At 39.7% G+C, this 17,900-nt stretch overlaps 1 protein-coding gene across 10 annotated transcripts in view; it reads right to left on the bottom strand.

Moving 5' to 3' along the window:
- The window catches only part of LOC144609249 (ciliary neurotrophic factor receptor subunit alpha-like), a 411,896-nt gene that overhangs the window by 164,810 nt on the left and 229,186 nt on the right, over window positions 1-17,900 (bottom strand). For 9 of the 10 annotated variants that reach the window (XM_078427709.1, XM_078428140.1, XM_078428002.1 and 6 more), the window contains one exon: window positions 5,800-5,878. The exons of the other annotated variant lie outside the window; for it this stretch is intronic. In XM_078427709.1, coding sequence (XP_078283835.1) covers window positions 5,800-5,878 — 79 coding nt within the window. The remainder of the gene's footprint in view (window positions 1-5,799; window positions 5,879-17,900) is intronic. 10 annotated transcript variants of the gene reach the window in all.

Raw genomic sequence — 17,900 nt, forward strand, 5'->3', positions numbered from 1 at the left:
GATTAGGAATTTCTCTAGTCAGAGGGTGGTGAATCTGTGGAATTCTTTGCCACAGAAGGCTGTGGAGGCAAAGTCAGTGGATATATTTAAGGCAGCGATAGATAGATTCTTGATTAGCATGGATGTCAGAGGATATGGAGAGAAGGCAGGAGAAGGCAATTAGGAGGGGGATAGACCAGCCATGATTGAATGGCGGAATAGACGATGGGCCGAATGGCCCAATTCTGCTCCTATCACTTTTGATCTTATGACATACCATCTGAAAGATAGACAACAAGAGCAGTCATAGAGTCATAGTGATACAGTGTAGAAACAGGTCCTTCGGCCCAATTTGTCCACATCGGCCAACTAGTCCTACCTGCCCGCGTTTGGTCCATATCCCTTCAAACCTTCATGTCCATGTACCTGTCTAACTGTTTCTTAAACGTTGGGATAGTCCTTGCCTCTGGCAGCTTGTTCCATACACCCACCACCTTTTGTGTGAAAAAGTTACCCCTCAGATTCATATTAAATCTTTTTCCCTTCACCGTAAACCTATGTCTTCTGGGCCTCGATTCACCTACTCTGGGCAAGAGACTCTATGCATCTACCGAGTCTATTCGTCTCATGATTTTACACACCTTAATAAGATCACCCCTCATCCTCCTGCTCTCCAAGGAATAGAGTCCCAGCCAACTCAACCTCTCCCTACAGCTCAGACCCTCTAGCCCTGGCAACATCCTCGTAATTCTTCTCTGTATCCTTTCCAGCTTGACAACATCTTTCCTATAACATGGTGCCCAGAATTGAACACAATACTCTAAATGTGGCCTCGCCAACATCTTATACAACTGCAACATGACCTCCCAAATTCTATACTCAATACCCTGAGTGATGAAGGCCAATGTGCAAAACACCTTTTTGATCACCCTATCTACCTGTAACTCCACCTTCAAGGATCCATGCACATGCACTCTTAGATCGCTCTGCTCCACAATGTTTCCCAGAGCTCTACCATTCACAGTGTAGGTCCTGCTCATGTTAGACTTCCCAAAATGCAACACCTCGCATTTCTCTGTATTAAGTTCCATCAACCATTTCTCAGCCCATCTGTCCAATCAATCAAGATCCTGCTGTAATTTTTCACAACCATCTGCAAAACCATCCACTTTTGTATCATCTGCAAAATTGCTAACCTTGCCATGTATGTTCTCATCCAAATCATTCATATAGATGACAAACAGTAGCGGGCTCAGCACCGAACCCTGAGGCACACCATTTGTCACAGGCCTCCAGTCTGAGAAGCAACATTCCACCATCACCCTCTGCTTCCTTCCATTAAGCCAATGTTCTATCCATTTAGTTATCTCTCCTTGGATCCCATGCGATCTAACCTTTCAGAGCAGCATACCATGTGGAACATTTTCAAATGCTTTGCTGAAATCCATATATACAACATCTACTGCTCTGCCCTCATCTACCTTTTTGCTCACGGTTTCAAAAAACGTAATCAGATTTGTGAGACATGACCTCCCATGTACAAACCCATGCTGACTATTACTAGTCTGAAGAAGGGTCTCGAGCTGAAACATCACTCATTTCTTCTGTCCAGAGATGCTGCCTGTCCCTCTGAGTTACTCCAACATTTTGTGTCTATCTTCGGTTTAAATCAGCATCTACAGTTCCTCCCTACAACTTACTAATCAGCCCTTGTCCGTCTAAATGCCTGTATATCCTATTCCTCAGAATACTCTCTAGTAACTTTCCAACTTCAGCTTTTTGTGTCTATCTTACATCAGCCGTGATTGAATGGCAGTGTCCACTTGATGGGCCAAATGGCCTAATTCTGTTCCTAGAACCTATGAACTAAGAACATTACAATATCATCTTAATAATATTTATTCACCTAAAAGAAACTTCATTTTTTAACATTTTATTTTAACAGTTAGTTCCGAAATGACTCTGAATATCAGACTCATTTAAAAACATACAACCTTGATAGCAGGTAATGTTTTGTCCCCATCTGACAATAGACAATAGACAATAGGTGCAGGAGTAGGCCATTCGGCCCCTCGAGCCAGCACCGCCATTCAATGTGATCATGGCTGATCATTCTCAATCAGTACCCCGTTCCTGCTTTCTCCCCATACCCCCTGACTCCGCTATCCTTAAGAGCACTAAATCTGTGAACACTGTCTAAGATTACCATGCTGTTCCAGGCCCAAAGCTTTCATGGTTCACTACCCGAGGTCACCACTCGTGTCAGGTGAAAGGTCAGTGGGAGTGGTGGATTGAGTGAGGTCAGCTCAAATCATCCTTCACTTTCAGACAATTTGACTGAGAGAAGGTTAGAGCCCGTGGTGTAACATTTTCTAAAGACAGTGATTAATTATGTTGATTACAATGGTCTTTTTATGTGCCCATACTTTTCAATGTTTCCACATGTGAATTAATAGTGAATTTAAAGTGGTATATGCCAAGATGTTTAATAATGATGGAGATGGACTTTGGACAGATAAATACTCTGCAATATTACAGTATCCATAACCTGAATGGGACCGATTATAGAATATGCTATTTGCCATTTAAGAAAATGCCACACCTAGACAAACAAACTAGCTTTCATCGAATGTAAGAACAGGGAAGTTATGCAAAAGCTTTATAAAACATTGGTAAAGTCACAAATAGAATATTGGGTGCAGTTTGGTTGCCACAACTGGAATCGTGTGAACAGTTCTGGTCAATACACAACAGGAAAGACCTGATTACAATTAATAATAATAATAATAATAATAATAATAATACATTTCATTTGTATAGCGCTTTTCTAGAAACTCAAAGACGCTTTACAGAGTAAGTAAAACATAAAAATAAATAAATAAACGAACAAAAAAAGGAAGGATAAGGAGAAGCGACGGTCAGTGGTTGAAGGCAGTGTTGAACAGGGGAGTCTTAAGTGATGTTTTGAATGTGGTGAGTGAGGAGGAGTCTCTGACGGTTTGAGGTAGTGAGTTCCAGAGGGTGGGAGCAGCGATGGAGAAAGCCCTGTCCCCCCAGGATCTGAGTTTGGTCTGGATGGGTGGGGGGGGGGGGACGGGACAGGAGGTTAGCAGCAGCAGAGTGGAGGGTGCGGGTGGGAGTGTGTCTGTGGAGGAGGTCAGTCAGGTAGGATGGGGCCAGGTTATGGAGGGCTTTGTAGGTCATGAGGAGGATTTTGTACTGGATTCTCGGGGGTGATGTGGTCACGGGTCGGGGAGTGGGTGAGTAGACGGTTAAATTAAGATGGTGCAGAGCAGATTCACCTGGATGTTGGCTGGGACAGAGCATTTCATTTATATGGGGAGAATGTATTGCAGCACAGTGGCAAAGCAGTAGAGTTGCTGCCTTACAGCGGCAGACGCCTGGGTTTGATCCTGACTGTGGGCATTTGCACATTCTCCCAGGACTGCAAGTTTATTTTTCTGGGTGCACTGGTTTCCTCCCACACTCCAAAGATGTACAGGTTTGTAGTTTAATTGGCTTTGGTAAAAAAAATTGTAAATTGTAAATAGCGTGTAGGATAGTGTTAGCGTATGAAGGACACGGACTCGGTGTTGGTGGTCGACACGGACTCGGTGGGCCGGAGGGCCTGTTTCCACGCTGTATCTCTGAAATAAACTGAAGTACACTAGATAAGCTGAGTTTGTTTTCCTTACAGTGCAAAATTATTGTGAGGCAAAGTCAGTGGATATATTTAAGACAGAGATTGATAGATTCTTGATTAGTACGGGTGTCAGAGGTTATGGGGAGAAGGGTGGAGAATGGGGTTAGGAGGGAGATATAGATCAGCCATGACTGAATGGCGGAGTGGACTTGATGGGCCGAATGGCCTAATTCTACTCCTATCACTTATGATCTAAAAGGCCAATGGGGAAACCAGATAGATATGCATAAGATTACGTTGGGTAAAGACAAAATTAATCTTCTTGTTCTCTACCTATAACCTTTGCCCTCAAATTCTGAGGGCAAAGGTTAAAGGTAGAGAACAAGAGGTTTAGAGTGCATATAAGGAAGGGTTATTTTGTTACCAAGGGGGCTGGTGGAATCTAGAATGCACAATCTGAGAAGGTGATGAACTCAGTGATTCTCACATTTAATAATGAACACTTGAATGACCAAGGTATAGAAGGCTAAGGACCAAGTGCTGGCAAATGGAATTGAGCCGGATACTCAATAGCTGGCACGAATAAGGCGAGTCAAAATCATAACCTACAACAATTGCTATTGGATTGGCAACCCAGGTTTAGGTCAAGGTTTATTTTTGTCACATGTACTGAGGTAGAGTGAAAAGCTTTGCTTTGCATGCTATCCAAAGAAATCAGATATACCATAGATATAATTAGTTTAAATTCAAGTGCGATAGGTAGAGCAAAGTGGAAGGTACAGAGTGCAGAATAGAGTTCTCAGCATTGTTGTGCATTGTAATGCATCAATTCCTTAGACAAAGTCCAATGTAGTTATGGAGGAAAGGTGAGTCGGACAGTACCCAAGCTTATGGAAGGACCGTTCAGAAGCATGATAACAGATGGGAAGAAGCTATGTTTGAATCTGGTGGTGCACACTTTCAAGCTTCTGTACTTTCTGCTAATGGGTGCCGGGAGAAGAAGGAATGACAGTGGTGGGACAAGTCTTTGTTTATTTTCCAAAAAGGACATTAAGTGCTGGAGTAACTCAGCGGGTCAGGCAGCATCTCTAGAGAATGTGGATAGGTGAGGGTTTGATTATGTTGGCTGCTTTTCTGAGGCGGCATGAAGTGCAGATGGAAGCTACACACAAAAAGCTGGAGTAACTCAGCAGGTCAGACAGCATTTCAGTTCGAGACCCGAAACGTCACCTATTCTTTTTCTCCAGAGATGCTGTCTCACCTGCTGAGTTGCTCCAGCTTTTTGTGTCTATCTTCGGTTTTAACCAGCATCTGCAGTTCCTCTCTACACATGAAGTGTAAATGAAGTCAATGGTCTGGTATCTGGCACTGTGATTCAGAAATGAGTTTAAATCCCACCATGGTAGCTAGGAATTTAAACTCAAGCAATGAGATAAATCTACAATTTTAAAACTAAAGCTAGCCTTGTAACAGTAAACATGAAACTACTGGACTCTACTGAAAACCCATCTGTTTTACTGATATCTTTCAGATAAGGTAACCTGGTGCCATTTATGTGACCTCAGATCTATCAATGTGATTGCCTCTCAACATATTCTTTGATTCTGAGGCAATTATGTATGGACATTAAATGCCGGACATTGCCAATGATGACCACAAATAAATAAAAAAAATTACGAGGATCGGTTAAATATCTGGACAAAGTTCTGTTTGTTTATATTTGTTTGCAGTTGAACTACAACCTGCCTGGACACCTCTCAGGAGTTAGCTTTCCGCAATAATTCTTGAGTTTGATAATGTTGATGTGTTTAATCATTTAAGATAAACAATTATGGTCATTAATGGCATTGAAGGATGCCATTCAGTCATAGTGCTCGAGCCAGGTCCAAAGAATGAGACATGTTCTTTCAGTTTGGGTACAAATACATGAATAGGCTCATTTTCAGTCATCAATGTTTCTGTTGTAACCAGTTTGCAATCTATTCCGAAATTAGATGCTGAAATATCAATTTTATTTCAGCAAACGTACATGTTATTTTGTAGGGAAAAAAAAGGATGTTTTAGAGATCCAATTTTGAATTCTTGGAATTTGGGTTTTTTTCTGTTTGAGGTGGGTAAGGTTAATGGAAAATGTTTGAACCAGAAGGTGAACGGGAATTCTTTGTTTTCCAACTTACCCAGCCCGCTGTGGCTTCGAGTACGCACCAGCAGAATCGCCAGCACCACACAGTAGGCAGAAGCAACAAGATTCGCCATCTGTTAAGAAAACAAGTGAAATCATTAACATCAGTCTAAAAGACAGCTCCTGGGACTCTTAATCTACAGAGCAGCATTGTGAACGTCACTTGTAAGCATCACTCTTTCAACCAACACATCCTCCTCTTAAGGACTTGCCTGTACAGACCCCAGGAGTCGGAGTCAACCCAACAATTCAATCTGTCATCCTTCATGACACTGAGCACTAACAGAAACCTCCTAGGTTCCACTTCAAATGAGACAACTTGACAGGTAGAAATTTGCAGTCAATTGCCTGAAGAAACAGCGCACCCAATGTCCCTTGTTGGGATTAATGCTAACCTTTTCTTTTTCTTCTTCTTATTGGTTTTGAATGCAGGGATAATAAAACTCAATCAAAATACTTTTTTTTAATGAAAGGAGCCAAACATGGATTATCGTCACACAAGTGTTAGCAGTTTAAAAAAAAAAAAATTCTGTTATTAACTTGTTTGAAATCCAGATTCGGATGAAATTCAAAGAAACTGTGCCAAATTCGATGACACCAGTCTTTGATGTGTGACTGGGACTGGGAATGCTGTTCGTTAGGGAAAGACCAGACCGTGAGGAAGAGATGTACATAGAGACAGATAAAGACACATCAAGAGAATCACAGAGAATAAAGCAAAGAATATACAAGGAAAAAAAACAAAAGCTTGTCAGGCGCAGACCTCTGCGGAACCTTGATATGAATGCAAAAGCTAACAGAGAAAAGATGATATTAATTATTCAACAGTCATCATAACAGCATTCAACTGAGCGAATCCTGCAAAACTGATACTTAACAGCAAAGATGATGGTTTTGGTTATTGAACGCCACTCATCACAGCATTCAAACATCTGCAGGAATTCCTTTGGGAAGTATTCTCAACCATCTTTAATCACTTTAGTAATGAGGAAAATATATCTGTTTCCTTCATAGATTGAGCTGCCTTCACAATATTTCTAACAATGAAGTATGTGCAGCTTGACCACAACATCATCAAAATCTACGGTGACAATTGCAGGTAATTTTAACACTATTTAAGAAATAAGTAATTGACCTTCTTAGACACACTGATAGCTCATCTGATTCATTTTAAACTTCAGTTGTTAATGTGTTGAATTTCCCTCTCTGTGACTTCCACCAGTGAGCTCAAGAGGAACAGGAATTTTGTGGAATCAGCATTACCTATCAATTTCCCTTCTAGCCTCTGGTGTACTACCGAGGTAGTTTAGTTTATTGTCACATGTACTGTGATGCAGCGAAAAGTTTTTGTTGTGTGCTAACCAGTCCGCACAAAGACAATACATGATTACAATCAAACAGATGGTACAGATACATGTTAAAGGGAGTAACGTGAATGACTTTTAGTGCACGATAAAGCCAGTAAAGTGCGATCAACGATAGCCCAAGGGTCTCCAATGAGGTAGAAAGTAGTTCAGGACTCCTCTCTAGTTATTGGTAGGATGGTTCATTTGCCTGATAACAGCTGAGAAGGAACTGTACTTGAATCTGGAGATGTGCGTTTTCACACTTCTATACTTAATCATTAGTAGTAGCAGTAGTAATTACTTTATTGTCACGTGTAGCTAGATACAGTGAAATGCTTTGTTTTGCATATAACCCAGTATACATAAGCACAATCATAAATAAGTAAAAGAATGCAACGATTGAATAGATTTCTTCTGAGGCAGTTGACAATGAGTCGCTATGTTTCTGGCGCTAACTTGGAGCATTCACTGTTCAGAATCTTAGAATTTCTTATCAAACAGCAATGTGAAAGCACTACTACAAGATGGCATATTAGCTTAAAGAACTGGGAATAGGAATAAGCTATTCCAGCCCAGAGTATATTCTGCATCAAATTAAATTATGCCTGATCGGTACTTTACCTGCTCTGATCTATCTTTATTTTATCATCCCATGATAGAAACTGCATATAGTGGTGCAGCTGTTAATACCACAGCACTCACGATGCAGGCTCAGTCCTGACCTTGGATGCTGCCCATTGACCACACCCAGATACCATGTGTGTTTCTGATGGGTGCCCTGGTCTGTTCTAACTCCCAAAGAAATGCTGGATTAATCAGCTGCTCTTAATGACTCTTAAATCTGGGAGAACAGCAAGGAGAATTAAAGGACAGTTGATGGGTATGAGAGAGAAAATAAATTGCAGGGCTACTGATAAAATAAGAAAAAGTGAACTGGTATTGATGGGACCCTGTGAGCCACCAGGGGCTGAATAGCCTTCTATGTTGTGGTAACTTCACCTGAATAAAAATTCACCCTTCTCAATCCAGAAAATTGTATTTGATCCAGCATCTCCAATCTTTCAAAGAATGGATTATCTGATTACATCACAAAAATGAAAAAAAAGATTGAATGGACTACTGGAAAATGTGCATCAGATTGGGTTTTTGGAGATAAAGGCAGGCTATGATTTTCAGCATTGCTTTATAGAATTCAGAAAGTTAACGTGTTCTCTTTCAATCTAATGATTGACCTCCTAGTTCTGTTCTTATCCCAAACCGGGGAAGTGCTGTAAGCAGAATTTTTTTTTTTAAACGATTTTTTAAAAATTCTTGAGGATGAGCAAGATTATAAAGATTCTAAAGCATAACACAATTATTTGCCCACTGTTCAAATACAAAACGTAGTAACACTTGTACTATAAACATCTTGATTCCAATCAGAAAAGTGATTCACTTACATGACACTTCTTGTTGCTTTGCCAAATAATCCCGAATAAATTGCACATGGAAATATTTAATAGCCCTATTACTCTGTATTTTAGTTATCTCCTTTTTATTCATGTCATATACTAAAAGAAGAAAGATTTCTATGGTCATATAGCATCCAACATATTGTAAAGGAAGATCTCGACCCGAAATGTCACCCATTCCTTCTCTCCCGAGATGCTGCCTGACCTGCTGAGTTACTCCAGCATTTTGTGAATAAATATTGTAAAGGACATTGCTTCCTTTTGGAGAAATGCTTATATTCTCCTGGCGAAAATGGTGAGGAATCTCATGGGCAGATTCCTGTCCAATTGACTGCTCTCACACTATTGGAACATTTGGAACAATTAGAGACTGTCCTAATATTGCATTCATGAAAATCATAGGCAGGAAAGGATTTCTGTTCACTATTGGCAGCATAATCCTAAACATAACTACAAAGAATACTTTAATATGAGTACCACTTATAGAATATATTTCAATTTATTTGAATGAACAAACAAGACCAATTTCTATGTAATTTATTTTTTGCTAAAATCCTGCAGTTTACGTATAAGCTTAGAAATGTTACTTTCTTATGGGAAAAATGAGTATTGCATTAATCGATAATGGTTTACATCTGCTAACCTGCTGTTTAATTAATGGCTCAGTACAAAATACTTTCCAGAGTATGAAGATGTAATTAAACCCATTTTTAATGTGTTCATCAAGTAAAAGAATTAAATCTTTTTAATTCAAGCTCAGAGTTTAGGATTCCTAAAACAGTTGTGTACATGCTAAGCAGTGAAAATCCCTCTGGTACATCTATCAAAATAATATGTGTTTCCATACAAGGCATCCTCTATCAAATAGTTCAAATGATTATGTACTAGAAAAAGAACAGATTGAAATTATTGTGACAGGATACAATAGTTTGTTTTGTTTCAAGTTGCAAGTAGTCAGGAAATAAAAATGGTAATGATGCTGTAAACAGATGAGGTAGGTGTGCAATGATATAATTAGTCACGCACTATAATGAAAAGTGAGGTGAAGAACTCTCTTCAAACCAAAAATTTGTTTCATGTGCTGCCCAGTCTGCGAAGTGTTAAATTACAGTATTGAGGCTGCTAACTGCCAAAGGGAATGTTAAATGGAGCCACCTAGAGAGAAAATCACTGTTGAAAAAAAGATGAAAACCATGGAAGCGACATCTGCTGTCTCCTGCACATGGTTTAATCTGATGCAATGGTCCTAAATATAAAACTTAGCTGATCCAGAGCCCTGATCTCAATTGCTCTTGAGAGCGCTGGCTGAAAGTAAATGGTTAAAACACAAAGCGGGCCTTGAATGACAAATTACAGCAGCGTTTCTCAAAGTTTTTACTATTGCGGAACCCTTGAAATAATTTTCATGTCTCAGGGAACCCCTATATAAAAATTATTATATATCTTTATTAATCTCTTTCTTTCTCTTTCATAAACTTAAAGTTCATAAGACAAAAATAATATATATTTCTAATAACTGGTTTAAGCAAAAAATAATGTATGTTTTTCTCAAATTTATTGTAAAATTAAACACAAAAATGACTCAAAAATGCATTTACATGATTAGCGTATTTATCACTATTTCTCTCGGAACCCCTAGCGACCTCTCGCGGAACCCTAGGGTTCCAGGGAACCCTGGTTGGGAAACGCTGAGTTAGAAACTTGACAGTATAAAAAATAAGGTTTAAACAACTTTGTGAATGCTGGCAACTGAGAGGAACATATTATCAGCTCTGAACTGTTATTATTTACATTGGCCCACATGGTGAACAACACACATCAAGGAGCTTATGAGGAATACACTTATTAAGATATGTTTTGATTTTAAATTATTTCAATTCATATGCATAATACCAACACTTCTTACAGTCAGAAGGCTGGTTTTACTAACTAAGGTTGTTTTATATTCATGCTTATTATTCAGAACCAACACTGAAAAAATCTCATCTACCTATTGTGAGAAATAATTTTCTCATATGAAACAATCTGGCATGGTTGAAGTGGTTTTACAGATTAGTGCTCTCATAAATTGCCCCATTATGTGATGTGATCAACATCCTATACTTGATTAGGTCGCCATTTCTAGTGCATCATTTTCTCACAATCATCGTTTCAGTTGACATTGAGCGGGATAGTCCTTAATTCACTCTATTAATCTAGCAACCTTGGCTCTTGTTAAATTCAAATCAAATAAAACACCAATGGGGTTAAGATAGATACAAAGTGGTGGAGTAACTCAGCGGGTCAGACAGCATCTCTGGTGGAAAATGATGGGTGAATGAAACGTCACCATCATTTTTCTCCAGAAATGCTGCCTGACCCGTTGGATTACTCCAGCACTTTGTGTCTATCATTGGTATAAATCAGCATCAACAGTTCTTAGTTTCTAACAAGGGGGTAAACATTGTCATGCCTTGAAAATGCGCAGGAAGATTGCAACAAAAAATAAATCTACAAAATTTGAGTTGATTGATAGCATAATAGCAACTCCACATTGTCGCCAATGATTTGTCAATGATTGTCAATGATTGGAGACAATGATTGTCTCCAAGAATATTTCCAAAGAATGGATCGACTGGGCTTATATTCACTGGAATTTAGAAGAATGAGAGGGGATCTTATAGAATCATATAAAATTCTTAAGGGATTAGACAGGCTAGATGCAGAAAAAATGTTCCCAATGTTGGGGGAGTTCTGAACCAAGGGTCACAGTTTAAGAATAAGGGGTAGCCATTTAGGACTGAGATTAGGAAACATTTTTTCACCCAGAGTGTTGTGAATCTGTGAAAGCCAATTCACTGGATGTTTTCAAGAGTGAGTTAGATGTAGTTCTTAGGGCTAACGGAATCAAAGGATATGGGGAGAATGCAGAAACGGGGTACTGATTTTGGATAATCAACCAAGATCATATTGAATGTTCGAAGGGTTGAATGGCCTACTCCTGCACCTATTTTCTATGTTTCTATGATTTCTACTTGCACGGTGCTAACATGATAGGCAACAAGTGTGGATGCAGAGCTGGAAGAAATGTAATAACCCTATGTAAGTAGTCATAAGCTGCAAGTGTTAGAAGGGGACTAAATACCATCCCTTGTTAAAAGGTAGCCTACACCTCATAAAAGGAAGGTGCTTTGCACATGAGTACGTGGTGGGAATCAATCTACATGAAAACTAACTTGGGAACAAATACAGAATGGCTAACTATAGGAGATTGCAGGCCAGAGTTGTTTGGTGTCGATGTAAGTAGGAAGAGAGATATCCTACATTCTATTGGATATCTGATAACATAGAACAGTACAACACAAGAACAGGCCCTTCAGCCCACCAGGTCCATGCCGTACATAATGCCAAGTTTATCACTTATCTACTTGCGCAATTCCTCCATTCCCTGCATATCCATATATCTATCCAAAAGTCTTTTAAATGGCACTATCATATCTGCTTTAACCACCAACTCTGGCAGCATGTTTCTTGGCACCCACAAAAAAAGCCTTGTACATCTCCTTTAAGCTTGTCCCCTCTCACTTTAAAGCTATGCCCTCTAGTATTTGTTTTTTTTCCATCCTGGGAACAAGGTTCTGACTGTGTATCTAATCGCTGCCTCTCTAAATGTTATATACTTTTGTCAGGCATTCCAGAGAAACAATCCAAGTGTGTCCAACCTCTCCCTGGAGCGAATACCCTCTAATCCAGGCAACATTCTGATATCCTACAACAGGGCAGTAGGCTTTCCAGATATATTTTTTTAAGTTTTCAGAAAAACGCTTAAACTCAGAGTCTGAACGAAGCCCAATGATTTCACAAATATCATAAAGTTCAATAAATGCAATTCAAATTGCCATTTTCTACTTCCTGCATCGCCGACCTTAATTCTCCACAACCTCACTCTCCCAACAACTTCCATCAATCAATACCCAAAGCTGCATGTTTCAACCTAGGATCATTCCTTTAGTACTGTTGAAAATCTCACAAGTGCTGCAGTGAAAGCTTACCATGCCATCGTACAGTATCAGTTTCATACTAAGCATGTTCAGACAGCAATTACAATGGCACTAGGTACCGACATATAGTGGCTCCCAAGATATCACAGCTTCGCCCAGGATACTACAGAACCTTCTTCCCAAAAATGACTACCTCCAGAGAAAATAACTACCCCTTCAATTCCTCCTCTTGCTTCTTCACATCCTCACTCTTCTTCCAACTTATTCCACTGTGTGTTCATTCTCCCAACCATGCTCGATTCTAAGAGGAAGTCTTCAAAGGCAATTGTGCCATTGATCCATGCACAGGCCTTTAAGTCAACAAGAACATATTTTAGCACCGGCAAATCTGCATCCAGAGTACTGTGAAAATGTTCAACAAATGTGGCTAAGCAAGCAAAAGGTGTAAACATGGATAAACAAGGAACTGCAGATGGTTCAGTACAAAATACTTTCTAGAGTATGAAGATGTAAGACACTAAATGCTGGAGTAATTCAACGGGTCAGGCACCATCTCTGGAGAAGATTTGTAGGTGATATGTCAGGTTTGGACCCTTCTTCAGACTGATTGTGGTGAGGACGGGGAATGGGAAGAGAAAGGAGCAGGGGCAGCACAGAGCCTGGTGAGTTCTGGGTAGATACAGGTGATGGGGTTTTTTTTTCCGATAGGCTGATGGTGGGACAAATACCAGAGATGAAAAGACAAAAGATGTGTGATAAGCATAGAAGTGCGAATTGTGAAGCCAGAGGAAGGAATCTGATTGAAGGGGAAGGGGTGGGGAGAGAATGGGTGCGCATCCAGGTAGAGCACAGGAAAGTGAGGGGGGGGGGGGGAGGGGGGGGGGGGATCGTGTGAAAATGTGTAAATTTGTACCAACACCCAGAAGAAGTAAACCTTAACTATTCTGTAAGTAGTTGTGTATCAATTTGAACAGTGCCAGTTTGGGTTCCTTCATACCGAACATGGATGTAGCTATGATACGATACGATATGATAGAACTTTATTTATCCCAGGAGGGAAATTGATCTGTCAACAGTCATAAAAACACAAAAACCTGTGAAGGGATCTGGGCTAAGTTTTGAAATTCCAAATGAATAATAATTTTAAATTTTAAATGACCTTGTGGTGTCCAAAAATGTCCAGTTCCAAAGTATGTTTTCCTTCTACTTTGTGTTAAGATACTGTTTCCACCGTATACGCAATTGCTCCAGTTTTCCATCTCCCAAGTGCGATACAACCCACTCCCTCCACAATGCTTCAATATATTTCCAGCCAGTTTTTTAATTAGTTTGTACGTTTTCGCTCTATCAGATCCTTTATCGTTTTAATCGCCATTAGTTTAGTTTAGATTAGAGATACAGGATGGAAACAGGCCCTTCGATCCACTGAGTCCATGCCGACCATAGATTCCCGTACACTAATACTATCCTACACACTAGGGAAATTTTTCAATTTTTACCAAAGCCAATTAACCTACAAAAATGTACATCTTTGGATGGTGGGAGGAAACCGGAGCACCAGGAGAAAACCATTGTGGCCACGGGGAGAATATACAAACTCCGTACAGAGAGTACCAAAGGTCAGGATCGAACCTGCGTCTACTGTAAAGCAGCAACCCTATAACTGCGCCTCCATGCCACCCCTCCATTAGATCACTCTGAAACTTTGTAAAGTTGGGAGAATACACTCTAAGTTTGTACTAATTTTGTACACTCTAAGTTCATGACTGTTTAAGCCTGAGTTTATCTTTCTATGCTATGAAGCCTTCACATGTGAAATTTAAAGAGGGAAAATAATTCATAGTTGGATTTGGGGCAAAGGGTCTGTTTCCATACTTATGACTCTCTAACAATGATTCTATGATGGTAGCTACACATAACCAAAATATCAATGACCAGAAAGATCCTAGGTTTAATTACACACTATTCAAAATCACCTATCGAGCTGGAAATACCACTACTAATTTTTGTGTCCTGAGATCTTAGAGTTATGGGGTGAATGAAAATCAACCTGCTTCTGAAGTCTATTCATTGTGCTACACCAGAAATTGCATGTGATGTGAATGACCACTGAGGGTAGTTTTAGCTCCAGCTGTGCCTCTCGTACAGTTGAAAAGCATGTCAAAGCTTACATCTTGAAAATGGTTGATGAATTGGGAGCTGTTGATACCCGATGGAATGAAATCAGAGTTGATGCTCTCAAGAGTAATGAGCAACGTGGCAGTATTGGAGGATGCCACACGCAAAAATATTTAAAAATAAATCACAAATATCTAAAAAGCATGTCCTTGTCAGTTAAGTGAAAAGAAATTACAGAAAAAAATGAACACTGGTGAAACAGTGATGTAACACTATATATCTTTGCATTGATTACATCGTAAGCTTTAAGTTGCTGTTCGGGTATTTTTCAAGATTGATACTGTTACCCCCAGATTTCAATTACATTAAAACACAGCTGATAGGTTCCTGACATTTCTTCAGCATTATGCAGAAGAGACTCCAATTCTGGCCACAGTGAGATGAAGCTTTGTTATTATTGTGTTCCCTTATCCTGGGAAAGACTCACTAAAAAGCAAGGAGACTGCACTTAAAAGCAAGGAGATATTTATATTGATTATATAGTATTCCAAGAAAAAGAGAGAAAAAAAAGACAAAAGTGATATGATATATCTGTTCTGGCTTATAACATGCCTCCTTTGCAACTGATAACTTCCAGATGTTTAAACGCACTATAGAGCAGTAAATATAATTCTTATTAATATTCTCTAATGGAAAACACATTGCGGTTGCAGCATTGAAAAAGGCATTGTTATTCAAAGGAAAAAAACTCAGTTCCATTTTATGTGCCATGTGTTTGGTTGTTTTTGACCAGGTTTAGGGTGACAAAATTCTTACGAATGTAAGTAGATACAAATGATTGATTTTGAGTCTATAAATGGTAAGAATTGACAACTTGTTCGTAACAGTACAGAGAAATCCCAAGGTACCTAAATAAAACGAAAAGTGGGGGCAAGGAGTCAGTCAGAATTCTTTATATCCAAAGAGAGGCAGATTTGCTTGACATTACGTGCAGCAGGTATGAAGTGAAAAGTATAAATGGGTTGGCAAGACAATTAGCTGCATTTTTGTTGGGACAAAGTATGGTGAATAAGCAGTTATATCATTAATTAGTAAGGAGGAACAGTTTACGATACAGCGGAACTTTATTTTTCCCCGGAAGGAAATCGGTCAAAGATTGGTTTGAGGATTTATTGTTACCATTCCTGAAAATTCATATATGCAAGTTTTTCATACATGTAAATTATAAAGGTGTACCAGAAATTGACTTAACAACTCATTTTCCTCCCTGACAAGATATGCTGAAACAGAGAACTCAACCAAGTAAACGGCATCCAGGTTACATACTGGAGCCCATCAAAATACTAGATGCTATTTTTCACTTCTAGGTGAATAGGTGGAGGGGCAGAGAAAGCAATGTAGAGAAAGCATAGTGTAGAATAAGTGTAGAGAAAGCTGGGTCTCTGCAGACGGACTTAGATTGGGAGAAGGATAACATACACCTTAGTTGCCACACCATTTTCTTAGGTTGCTACTTACAGGGGCCGTGGACTTGGACCCCGATATCCCTCTCAATATTGTTGCCATTAAGTGTCCTACCATTAATCATATTTTTGCCCCTTGCATTTAATCTCCCAAATTGCCCAGATTAAACTACATCTACCATTTCTCTGCAAATATCTATAACTAATCTATATCCTGCCGTGTTCTTGGACAGCATAATTTACTGTGCGTAACTCTACCAATTTTTGAGTTGCCTGCAAGTCTTCAGGGAGTAGTGAGTATGCCAGTTCTGAATCCATGTCATTGTAGATCCCTTGCATCTTAATCTTCTGGATCAGCCTATTAAGATGGACGTTGGCAAATGCCTTACTAAAGTCCATGTTGACAACATCCACAGTCCTACTCTCATCAAACACCTTCATCACTTCTTTTAAAAACTCGACCAAGTTTGCAAAGACTTGAACTGCTGCAGACAAAGTTATTCTAATTAACTCTAATTAGAACATTCTCTTCCAACTGCGAGCCAATCATATCCCCAAGAATCCTTTCCAATGGCTTCCCTACCACTGATGTGAGGTTCACCAGCCTATAATTTCTCGGATAATCCCTATTTACTCTGCCATGGTATAATATTTACAGTAAGGCACATGGATTGAAAAATTTAAACAATAATTATTTATATAGAATATAGAAGGATGAGGGGGGATCTTATTGAAACATATAAGATAATTAGGGGATTGGACACATTAGAGGCAGGAAACATGTTCCCAATGTTGGGGGAGTCCAGAACAAGGGGCCACAGTTTAAGAATAAGGGGTAGGGCATTTAGAACGGAGATGAGGAAGAACTTTTTCAGTCAGAGAGTGGTGAAGGTGTGGAATTCTCTGCCTCAGAAGGCAGTGGAGGCCAGTTCGTTGGATGCTTTCAAGAGAGAGCTGGATAGAGCTCTTAAGGATAGCGGAGTGAGGGGGTATGGGGAGAAGGCAGGAACGGGGTACTGATTGAGAGTGATCAGCCATGATTGCATTGAATGGCGGTGCTGGCTCGAAGGGCTGAATGGCCTACTCCTGCACCTATTGTCTATTGTCTATATTGTACTTCAGCAGAACATCAAATATATGCAAAGTAAATTAGATTGATGCATATGTGCACTTCTGCGGTTCACGGTGGTCTCAAATAGTGAAGAGCTTAAGTTAGAGGGAGATAGATGGTGCATGAACTCCAGCATCAACATCTTCTTCAAACTCTACCCATAGTCAAATTACGTAGTGGGAACAAAATCAATTTCCTGGGGTGCAGTATCAACCCACATGGTGGCAGCTTCACCAAAATAGGTGAGAAAAAGGGAAGGGAGCTTCTTTTCCTGATCCACATTATTTTTCTATCTTAAAAGATTTTTGTTTCTTTATTTTGTTTAAGGAGCACTTAGATAGGTACATGGATAGGGCAGGTTTAGAAGGATATGGGCCAAATGCAGGCAGGTGGGTCCAGTGGAGATGGGGCATGTTGGGCCGATGGGCCTGTTTCTGCGCTGTATGACTATTCCTATACGTTACAATCTTAAAATTAGACACCCCTCAATGTCATAGGATACCTATATTACAATTGTGCGACTCAGAGATGAATGGTTCCCTTCCCCGCTGTGCATGTTAAAAGATTATCACCATAAATTGCCTTTTTGGTCTGGATATCTTCAGGGTGTGTACCTGCCACTTTAAG

Source organism: Rhinoraja longicauda, chromosome 1 (genome assembly GCF_053455715.1).
Source record: "Rhinoraja longicauda isolate Sanriku21f chromosome 1, sRhiLon1.1, whole genome shotgun sequence".
In the NCBI taxonomy this organism is placed as follows: domain Eukaryota; kingdom Metazoa; phylum Chordata; class Chondrichthyes; order Rajiformes; family Arhynchobatidae; genus Rhinoraja; species Rhinoraja longicauda.